At 39.1% G+C, this 11,686-nt stretch overlaps 1 protein-coding gene across 4 annotated transcripts in view; it reads right to left on the bottom strand.

Annotated features, from left to right (window-relative positions):
* septin9a (septin 9a) overlaps positions 1-11,686 on the bottom strand; it is a 94,243-nt gene that overhangs the window by 52,289 nt on the left and 30,268 nt on the right. For 3 of the 4 annotated variants that reach the window (XM_015059683.1, XM_015059686.1, XM_015059684.1), the window contains one exon: positions 3,490-4,248. In XM_015059683.1, the coding sequence (XP_014915169.1) occupies positions 3,490-4,248 (759 nt within the window). Of the gene's footprint in view, positions 1-3,489; positions 4,249-4,910; positions 5,129-11,686 lie in introns of those variants that run through there. The other variant, XM_015059685.1, reaches the window with a different exon arrangement.

Below are 11,686 nucleotides of genomic sequence, written 5' to 3'. Positions count from 1 at the left end.
AGTAAATATTCATCTGAATTTTGTTTGCCCTCATTCATGTTTCACATTAATTTCTACTTTTACAGAACAATAAATTAGTAAGTAGTTGCTAACTGGATCAATTCACTCCTTTGTAAATTCAGACCCTCACTTTGTACCTTCTTATAAATAATGTAATAATGTTAATGTAAAGCTACTTTATGCTCAAGTACATAAGCACTGTTGTAGTTAAATGCCCTGAATGTAAGATGGCAGTCGGACCACAGGGAGGAGGCAGAGGAGCAATTTATTTCCCACAGATTATCTGTCTCATATTACACTGTAAGAATATAGTGACAGTTTCAACAAAAAAAACAATTATGAAACTTACCCACTGCAGCTTTAAGTGAAGCCATATTTAAATAAATATGTACATATATCAGTTACTGAACACATCATAATGAACGAGTTGTAATGTGCCAAAACTAACATAAATCATCATCTAAATATAAATGAATGTAAAAAAATATATATATTTTTTTTTCCAGAAATCCAGATCTACATATGTACAAAATACAGATGTATATAAGGGCAGAAAAGGATCAAAACTACAGAATTATAAACTTGGCAAAATGACAAATATTTCCATCAATCATACTTTTGTCTCAACAGTATTTGCACATCTACAATCACTTTTATAAAGGTTAAAAAGGTTGTTTCCATCAGGGCTGCTACTCTGCTGTGCTCTGCTTTGTGAGCCTTTTATTATGACATAGCTATACTTTTAAGTACAAGGATGAAACTACAAAGTTTACCACAGTGAGAAGATGCTCGAAGGAAATCAGCTATACAGCTTATTTTTGGTAAAGCAAATTGATGGGGGCGGCCTGTGTGAAATGAAAGTAAATATAGACGTACAAAATCAAGATCTCTCAGCAAACAGTAAGCTTGGTCGAAAATATATAACAGCAGCCACGATTGAATAAATCAGAGTTCAAGTGAAAGGACAGGAAACTAAGAAGAGCTATATCCACAATGAATGTGTGTGTTTTTCTGTGTGTAAACATGAGATCATATCCTGCAGAGGCACTCCGAGGCTCCATCCAGCTGCTTTTGGTTACAGTCAACCAATCAACCGAAGCAAAGCGTGTCATTACAGCACCTTGTGCCTGTTCCACATTCACCACACAAAGAAAAGAGAGGCACATCACTTAGCCTTTTCATTAGTCACTACTCCCTTGGGCAAGGCATTCTTAGGCCTCGACTCAGCACTCATGTGTATGCACATGAGCAAAGACGCACAAGAGGTCTGAAAAGCTGTTATAACCTGGCTGTAGATCACACACGCCCTTACACAAATATGTCCTGGACCACACAGACACAAGCCACCAACTTCCAGCCGGATGTTGAGGTGAAGAAGAAATAAAAACATTTCCAATTTAAAGCCCTACATGTCCCAAATAATAAAAGCAAAACAAACACTTGGGAGATGATTGGGAGTGCTGATGTAACAGAATATTCTGTTCAGATTTATTCCCAAGTGAGTTAAAGTTAGTTTGTTTTGCTATCTCACAAAAAAACCAAGCGACAAGAAATGTCACTTTCTTCTCAGAGGTTTTACAGTACTCTAAATCTCTTTTCCTCTCATCCCTTCTGCCCAGTAAACCTTGTGTTTTTAACGTCTCTTCCTTCTTCCCTGGCCTCTTCCTCACAGGGCCTTTCTCCACAGGCTCAGCTGAGCAGGAAGGTGGTAATCCGAGCCAAATGTGGCAGTAATGGGAGCTGTAATCCTCGCCCTTTTCCTTGCCGACTTCCGTTTTACTTACCCAAGGCCATGCTACATACGTTCAGAATGCCCCACGCGCTTGCTAATTCATCTGAAAAACTTACAAAACTCAAGAAAAGTAGGGGAGACAATAGAAATAATGAACATTTTATGTCTGTGTAGCACAGAAAGACAGAGAACGAACCAGCCAACACAGACCTTTAGAAAGTACAAGTTGGAGTCTATTTTAGAGTAAAAAATTTTTATGACCTCCAGATTTGGAAAGTTACACCTCCCTGCCGCCCACAAGTAGATACTACTTAGCGAGAGGAGGCAACGTATGAACACAGCTGTTTCCAGAGAGGAGAAGAGCAAAACAAACAGCAGAGGAAACATTAGCTGTTTTAATCACAAAAAACACCACAATGAAAGAAAATAAAAACGCGTTGCTCATATATTACTTATAATTGCACAACTAAACATGCAAAATACATGTGTACTTCAGTTAAAGCAATTGCAGATTAACACAAATATTTAAAATGGAAAACAAAAACGAAGACAACTGACTTGAGGATGAAATGTCTTAACGTTCCATGAAAAACCACATATACTCCTAAACACTCCTGCTAAATACTCCTTAATCTTTTCCAGAATTTGTAACGCCATCAACAACTTTTTTTGTATCTTTCTGGGACTTTATTGGTTAGACTTAGAAATTAGATTCAATTAATCTATGTAGGATATGAATATTGATGGAGAGAGTTGAGTTAAAACACATCAAACATTGATAAACCAGCAAAAGCAACTAGTAGGTGCTGAGGCCTACTAGGTGTAGGTGTCCTCAAGTGCCACTGTCCTGCATCTTTCTGACGCATTCCTGCTCCCACCCACCTGAATCAATAAAGGAAAATGACCAGGCTTTTGCTCATCATGCACGTTAAAGAGGTAATTCAGTCTTTTGATTCAAGTGTGTTGGAGCAGTGATGCGTCTACGAGTCTAAATGTGGCGGTCAAGGAATAGAGTTGGCGACCACTGAACAACACTTGGGAGAAAAAAAAACCATCACACAAAATAACTCATTTTGACATGATGTCCTACTTAAAGTATGTGCCTCTGTTTGCCTTTCAGAAGAAAAAATACATTTCACATTTGATTTTATTATTTTTAAAAAAGTGGTGCAAGTAGTGAGCAAATAAATTTCCTAAAGCAACAGTACTTTCACAAATAAAACTAATTTTAGCAAAAAAAATATAAATAACATAACTTCTTGAAATCAAAAGAGAGGACAATAAGCTAATAAAAAGTGGTTTTAAATTAAATGTGACTATTAAATGAAAATTGGCTTTGTACATTTTTCAGCTCTTAGAGTTGCAGTTCTTTCTTTCCAGCCCTGTTTTTCTCATCACCAACCCCACTGACCTACATTTGCAGACGGCATAAGTGGACAAGCACATGGGTGCAGAGTTAATCTTTTTTTTTTTTTGACTCTGTCATTACTTCACAGATTCATCTTCCTTTGTGATTATTCTACACAAAAGAAGAGCAGTAATCTTAAAGCATTGTCACTTATTTCAAACGTGTGATTGTGTAATAAAATCCCATAAACAGGAAAAGTCAGTGTCAAAGTTGAGATGATTCACTACTGTTGCAAGTTTTTGTTCCAGAATGGAACAATTTGTTGAGAAGTAAATACAAACATGTTCAACAACAACAAAGCAAGCTTTTTTTTTTTTTAAAGCAAATGGAGTAGATAGAGTTTACTCACTGTCCGTTGGTCGTGTTGTGGGTTGCTCCGCGACAGGTGACTGCACCTTCTCCACCCGTGGCTCTGCCAGGGTTGGCAGTGGGGCGACGGGTGCAGGTGGTGGGTGGTTGTTGTTCTCTACAGGGCTGCCTGTCGCAGAGTTCTCCGGTTGTCTGAAGACGGGAATCTCTGGTCTTCTGGAGACGCCGTCAACTAAGCTCAGGCTGGGAGACGGGGGCTCTGCCCTTCTCTGGGTTAGCTCAGGGATCCTAGAGACCGGTGTGGACGACAGCTGGCTATCCGCCCTCCTGGGAGGTGCAGGGGGCTCCTGAGCCCGAGTCATGCTGAGCTCCGCTCGTCGGTTTGTAATGCTGGAGATGGAGTTTGAGGTGCCGTCTAGGGCATTGCTCCGACTGCTCAGGCTCACCTCTGGCCGCTTGAGGCCGAAGCGAGCAATGCCGGCACTGGGCGAGCTGTCAATCTGTTTGGAGGAGACCTCGATGGAAATCTCTGCCCGGCGGGAAGCAGCTGCATCAGGGTTTCGCCCTGATAGCTCAATGCGCCTCATGCCGGTCTTTGGGGATCGTAGGTTTGAGGACTCGGATGCAGTGGATCTGGAGGAGGAGGAGGAATAGTCGGAGTTGCGCGAACTCAAGTCGTAGCTCCGTTGGCTGGTTGTGGAGGACGTTGAAGACCGGAGGGGGTTGGTGGTTCGGCGAGAGAGAGGTGAAGGGTGTGTGGTTGTATCCGTGTCCTCCACCTCAAACGACCGTTTCAGAGCTGCAAGACACAAATACTAGTGGTTAGACATTAATAAAAGAAGACAACTGCAGTTTACTGCATATTTTTCATGTCAAAAATCCTCACTTCTCCAGACTTAAATCTTTAGAGTTCCCAGTCATGAATAAATTGGATGGATGGATGATAAACTCATGTAGAAATAAAGGGTACATTAATGATTTCTCCTGAATAAGATTTAGCACATTATCGTAATGTGGTACCTGTACTGTTAGCACAGGTAAAGTCTGTAAATGTATTAATTTTTCCCCACACTTTCTTTCCAGATTCCATTGAAATTTGGACCTTGACATAGCCTATGTTGCCAAATTCTACCATTTCTACAAATATTAATCATTAGCCATTTAAATAGTACTACTTTATGCGAAAAAAAAAGAAGTCACAAAAAAGTTTGTTTTTTTTAAATTCCACTGAGCAACTTGGTAATGATATAAAGCGGCGGCAGATTGTCAGAAACGATACCAACGGAGGACATAAGGCAAAAAATTGTTTAAAAAATCTTAGAAAATATAAGAAATTGGCATAGTGATTATAAACAAAATACGCAAACCTCCTACAATAGGTTACAAACAGGTCGCTTGAGGACAGCAATTGTTAAGCGTTTGCTATGCTATCTGGCAATAAGTCATTATTTAAACTCTCACCTGACTTGACACGCTTCACGTAGCTCTTCAGCATGTCGCTAATAGCCTAAATCCTCACTCACTCGAGTAAAAAGATGTATTTACTACCGTTAAAGAGCAGCACCTAAATATATTATGTGCTAAAAGCTAACTTAAAAACGACAACAAACATCAGTTCCTTCCAGTTGCCACGCTCTGGACTCTCACACAGCTGTGGACATCTAGTCTACCACTTCTCGCGAGACTCTCGGTTAATCTCGTCAACGTCAAAAACTTCGTTAACTTTTTTTGTGTCGCCTCAGATTGAAAATAATACAAGGTTAGTTTTGTAACCTATTACATTATAGAAATTAGAAATTATGGAGTAACTTACGTTATTTACAGTTGTACTTGAAACTGTCCCACTTTTTAAACCCCAATATAAACACATCTTCCAAATTTAAATCCGTTTAACTTTTAAAAGTGTTTTAGTTGTTTTCACAGTGACAGAGAGAAATCTACTTTGATAGGTCTCTGAATTATTTTCTTGAGCATCTACTATTTATCAATTTATTTGTTTACCTATTTGCCAGTTGCACTGCATAGTGCAACTGGCAATGCAACTGGCCAGTTGCATTGCCAGTTGCATTGGCAGTTGCCAATGTAGAAAACACATTTTTCTAGCGTAAAACTTTTTCATTCATTTTTAATAAACGTTAACCACCTCCTATAAATTCCAGAGAGAAATAAAACTCCTTCTACTTTATTCGCCACTTCTTTATAAATATATTATATGATGTTTAAAAAAACAAGTTTATGACTGTTAAAGATTAGAACAAATGCCCGCTAGCTTTTTTCCTCCTCCGTTTCTACCCTACAAAAGGCAGCGTGTTGTCAGGGTCATGTTACAAGTGTCTATAAGTTGTCAACAACTCCACCAAAGACTGACTTTTCTTTCCAAAATCCTCACATGGTTTTATTTTCAATAATTGTGTAAATAATCCAGTGATCTCAGAAAAAAATGGAAGATTAAAGACTAAATCAAAAAAGTGAAAACAGATTTGTGTGTCAGAACTTTTTGTCTTTCCTCTCCCATCTTTCAACTTAGCCACACCAGAAGCTTTTATGACATTTATTTGACTAAAACTGTTTAAAGAAGTTTAAAGAGCAAAAATGTAGTGTCTGCATTTGCACCAATTTCATTCAATTATAAGGAGAACGCTGACATTACACACTGCAGGGCTTACACACTTTTACATATTAGGCGATTCTAAAGGTATTTTTATGGAGATACATTCTTTTAAGAGCAAATGCTTTTCTCACACCTTCAAATTTTTATCTCACAAACCCGTATTAGTTCAGTTTTAAAAAAATATAAATACAGAGAATATGTAAGTTTCTGTCTTGGGCAAAACTTTATGTTATTATTTGCTGTGTAGCAACAGTTCAGCTTCATGTCAGATGTGAGGGTGACTCCTGGCTCACCTTCGCTATAAGCTCAGGGACCAAAGCAGCAACAAAATCTAGAGCAGCAACATGGCTCCATTCCCAGAGCTCCGCACAAAAATCTGGCGTGCTTTAAAGATGACAAGCCAAGCACCAGCATGCGAGAAGACCTGCTTTTTCCACACCAGTATATTGCATTATGCTATATGCTTCCTATATGCTCCAGCAACTCTTTGTGTTCGACTTTACAGAATGGCATATTGCAGAAATCAACTGAGTTTTGCTTCAGTACATCTTTCAAACCCTTTCCACCTTTTCCCCAAACATATCTAGAATGACCATTCTTTTTAATGAATAAGAATAATTTGTCAAAACTAGCCTCAATACTCCATGTAAAACCAGTTACGGCTATGGGAGTAGTATTGAGAATATTTATCTGGAGCAGGGCCAGCATTCACAATCTGTCTTCAAGTATAGTGCACAAATCACATAGCAGGTCACAAAGGTCATCTAAAACTCATCGAACATACTGGTAAGAGAAGAAAGTACTTCTTTTTAGATATGAGGGTAAATGAAGCATAATGCAAACAGTTAATATACTGTAGCAAGCTTTAAATCTCTCTCATATGGAGGACTGACTCGACTAAAAGTTGCTTTTAAACAAATAGAAACTCTTAAATGGCACACAGTCCCTTGTGAAAGTATTCATGCACCCTGAACCCACAAGCTTTGGTATTTTAGTCAGACATGTGATTGAGCATGTCAAAGTAGTGCATACTTGTTAGGTTGAGGAATAACGATACATAATTTTTAGATGTTTACTGAAATGATCATCTGAAAAAGTGCAACTTGGGTATATATTCAGCCTCTCTTACGCTGCTACACCTGAACACAATCAGGCACCAGTGGAACCAGCTGCTTCCAGAAGATTGTAAAACAATATCTCGAGCCTTGAACATGGTACTACAGAAAGATTAGTGCTTAATCCATCATCTTGTAATGGAAACTGTAAATCTACCAAGGCATTACCATTGGACTGTGATGTTGCAAGCCTGGAATATTGTTTTATGACCTAAACGTTTTTTTCTTAAAACTTCTCAACAATTCTACCCTTGGCCTTTCTGCTGTGATACTTGGTCTTCATGATGCTGTTTATTCACTAATTTGCTCTAGTAAACCTCGGAGGCCTTTGCTGAAAATGACCAATTAGGTGATTTCTAAAAATGTAATTTTATTTAGGGGTGTTAGTTTAGATTGACAGGGACTGAATACCAAGCCCTACAAAAACCTTTCTGGTTTTCATTGATAAAACAAACAATATAAGAGAGATCTCTCAACAGCCTTTCCTCCCCTGAACAAATGTTTGGTCATCTCAGCCGTCACTTGTCATGTCCTCAGATGTGTGGGCTGTGAGGCTGAACCATGACAGACATGGGAGCCCATGATATTTAAAACTGTGTTTGACTTTTAGGTAATACATAATGACCTGTTTGCAATAAAACTGCGCTCTGTGACTGGTGACAGGGCTCATGTTGTGACGTCTTCACAGACACAGTGGAGACAGAGGTCTTGTCAGAAGTGTTACTGTCTCTCTCCCTCTCTCTCTGTATGTGTGTGTGTGTGTGTGCGTGTGCGCGTGGGTGGGTGTGTGTGCTTAAACACAGCTGGAGAGAAGAGCAAACACAGTATGTTTTCCTTTCCCTGCTGGGGCCAAACCCTTTGCCTCTGCTAACGTCACTGCATCATGGGACATGCTTGTATAAGGAATTAATATTGACGACAATTAATTTGGTAAATAATTAATCAATCGGTAACTGGCCATTTATTTCATGCAATTTTGTTTTTTGGTGCACAAAATTGCGTAGAATTTTGTGGAAGTTCTCGTGTTACTAAATGCTGGTGGTAGGACGCAACGCATCCAAGCACAGATATTACTAATAAAGAAAACTAAATTCCGTTGCACCTGGAACTGAAGTCAGTTTTTCAACCCAATTAATCTTGGACTCTAAACAGAGTTGCTGCGAACGGACTGGACACCAAATAAGGCAGGCGCAGAGCGAAGCGTAATGTTTTTGGACTAACACTTGCAGCGGCATGAGTTGAGTCTGTGTTTTCAATTGAAACAGAGTCAAACTGCCAAAGAGAATCACATGATGTGGCCTCTGCAAGTGTAGCATGCACTGGCCGAGCAGCACATTCTCTCCGCCTCTCTGAGCATGACAGTAGATGAGGCCTGGTTCGTCTTCTGTGGCTTTGCTGAACAAGAGTGTGTAAAGCCATTAATCTCAATCAGTTTCAAAGATCTACACTTTCAGAATCCTTTTAGTAGTAATTTTTATGTAGTTCGCCTGCACATTCGAGTCAAATTCCCTTTACATGCATGAGGAACTTCAAGCAACTGGTAGTTTTATTTCTTAATGTCAGGCCACATGGTTAGTGCTGCGTTAGGTTACTGCTAAGAAAAAAAAAAGTAATATTTTGCACAGCAGCTGCTTCGCATTAAAACCATTTAGCTGATAAAATACAGGGCAGCCTTTATTGTGACGTTATCTGAAATCAATCATGGAGTGTGTGTCACTTTAATCCCTGGCTGTTTCTTTGCTCTCATGTCAGTTTCAAGAAGTTTTGGGAATATTGCTTAAAGGAACATGTTTGATTCTGATAACGCAAATTGTTTCCAAATAATGCAAAAATGTGTGCATGTGGAATAAGCTCCTAAATAAACGGCTGAAGTTTCTAATCGTAACCGCAATGCAACAGACAGAAGAATTAACTTTCCATGCACAAGAGCAAAGCATAAAAGTTTGTTATTTTACAAACTGGTCACACGATTGTTGAGCTTATTTTTTTAATGTCAGCTTGTACTGGTTTCTTCTTCTTCAAAGTACAGTCTGCTGTCTCATTCTCTGTCACATTTGTCTTCCAGAATAAAACAAATGAGAAACAAAATCAAAAATATCATCTAATTAGCAACTATATTTGCTTTTAAGTGTTTCTGAAATCTTTCTCTGGAAAACATCAATGTTTTACAACCATAACTGAGTTAAACTTGCCATAAAACTTTAACTAACTTAGCACTTTAAGTATTTGTAAAAGGTCATCTAAAATTGCAGATGTTCTGTATCACTTAACTTGAGTCTGAATGAGTATGTTTTCTGTTTTGCATTTAAAAAAATGGTGATGGATACTATTGAGTTTTACACTCAAAGTTTAAGCCGTCTCTAAGGCCAAATCTCTGCTACTCTTGTCAAACACATTTTCCATTCCTTGTAGAATAAAAAGCTACAAGTAGCTCTTCACTCAGGGTACGACGCAAAACCTTTCTTACCATATTAGTTGTTTTTAACCATGACTAAACCCTGCTGATGACTTGACTACCTTCTGCGTATATTCTTACTCAGTAAAAGCTCAACAAAGCCCTGCTGTGTTCTCTGTGAACAGTGACCTCCGGTACTTCCCTGCAGCACCACCACAGTTGCGTCATTAGCAGGAAGCCTGTCCTTGCTGGAGGGTCTACTGAGGTCTGATTGGGCCGATAAGGAAGGAGACTCCTGAGAAAAATCTTCTGTGAGGAGGCACTTCCTCCCTCATGCACTCTGGGCCAGCGCTGAGTCTGAACACTGCTGCCTAGATCTGAAGCATGTCGACCATATATAGGCCTGTTGCTTCTTAATGACACTCATTCACCTTGTTACTTAAAAAAAATTGTATTTGTGAAATAAACATTGTTACAGTTAAGTGGCAGTCAGCTTAAAGTAGCAATTTTCTTTTTTTAAGGCATCTGACTTTCTGAAGTTCCACAACAATCCCCTCAAGTAAGTTTCATTCCACAGAATATTTTATTGAATTGATCAATATCTTAAACATTCCTAATATGAATTTAATGGAAATTAGTTTGTTAGTTTAACTCAAATGACCGAGGGATTTCTGCGTGATCAGAAATTCACTCCTGAGGAATAGAGGAGTTCTCACCGAACTGCGAAAATGTTTTAAACAATCTTGTTTGCATGTATTTCAAAACTCCGATGAGCTTCCATAAAACTAAAACAATGATTTGAGAGCATCCTTGTGTTTCTGCTGATCAGGAAGTTCCGTCATTCGGTCAATAATCTGTGTAGTTTAGAAACTGAGGCCATATCTGAGGTCAATAGCCTCCTGGGCAAGAAGGTGTTGTTTTCTGCTCATTTCAGCTTTAACACAGCGGAGGAAGTGATGACACTCTGCATGCTTTGCAACAGTGACATAGTAAACATAAATGCTGTTCTGTAGTTTTTCTGCAATGGCTTCGTTTTCCAAATATGTTTATCTACCTGCAGTGTGACTGCAACACCTGCAGTGACCTGGAACCAACTCAGGAATCAGCAAGAACATATTTAACCTGAAATAATATTTAGGTTTCCATTTCAAACCTCGTGATCAGGCTTTGATCCCCATTGACAGATTCTTTGTTTTACACAACCACACCCACTAGCTGTTCTAGCATGAAATCACTGCTGCAGCGTGACATGTGATTACTCTGACGTCCTTTGATAAAGCTCACTCGATGTTTTGTTCTGTCTTGCATAATTGGCAAAGATTTAACAGGAAATGTGATACTCTGTGTCACTGCTAGATGCCTAAAAGGAACAAGGACATTTCAAAAGTGAAATTAATATATCCCTAATTACTTAATAACCCTTTTCAGGAACCAATGGCAATTACATTGCTATTATCAGCTTTAATTATAAGGGCGAGTCATTTATTGTTGCTATTTCTTTGGAAACACCACCCATTTGTATGCTAATTGTAGAAGGAAGCATCTATTAAAAAAAACACACGTTATCTTGTGGTTGCACAACAAATGGGTTTTCTGTTTCTGTTTCTGTTTTTTTTTTTTTCTTCCTGTTTACCTGTATAAGCTCTGAACTGTAACAAAACATGGCCAGGCTAAAACTGAAGTTCCTGTCTGAGTTTCTCTTAATTGAAGAGCTCCTTCTGTTTGGGTGGGGGTTGACCGGTGCCTATCTCCAGTGGTTACTGGACGGGCGGGGTTACACGCTGGACAGGGTGGCAGACCATCACAGGACAACAAAGAAAGACACAAGACAAACAACCATGCACACACACTCATACCTTAACAAATGAACCTGAAAGTAATGCTTTGGGACTTTGGGAGGAAGTAGCCGTGAGCAAGACTCCAACCCAGGACCTCCGTGCTGTAAAGTGACAGTGTTACCAACCCAAACATGTTACCTATAAAAACCTACATTTCTCCTCATACCGTTGTCAGCTCTGCTCTCCATTCTTGATTGTCCATGTTGGTGACTTATTTCCTAACAATCCAGCCCAACCTGCTGCGACACACATTGTTTAAAACCCCAACAGTGGCCCAT

Source organism: Poecilia latipinna, unplaced genomic scaffold, assembly GCF_001443285.1.
Source record: "Poecilia latipinna isolate Pla-1442-1.1 unplaced genomic scaffold, P_latipinna-1.0 Scaffold1649, whole genome shotgun sequence".
Lineage (NCBI taxonomy): Eukaryota > Metazoa > Chordata > Actinopteri > Cyprinodontiformes > Poeciliidae > Poecilia > Poecilia latipinna.
Note: the sequence above shows the minus strand (reverse complement) of the source record. Positions and strands in the feature narration are given on the sequence as shown.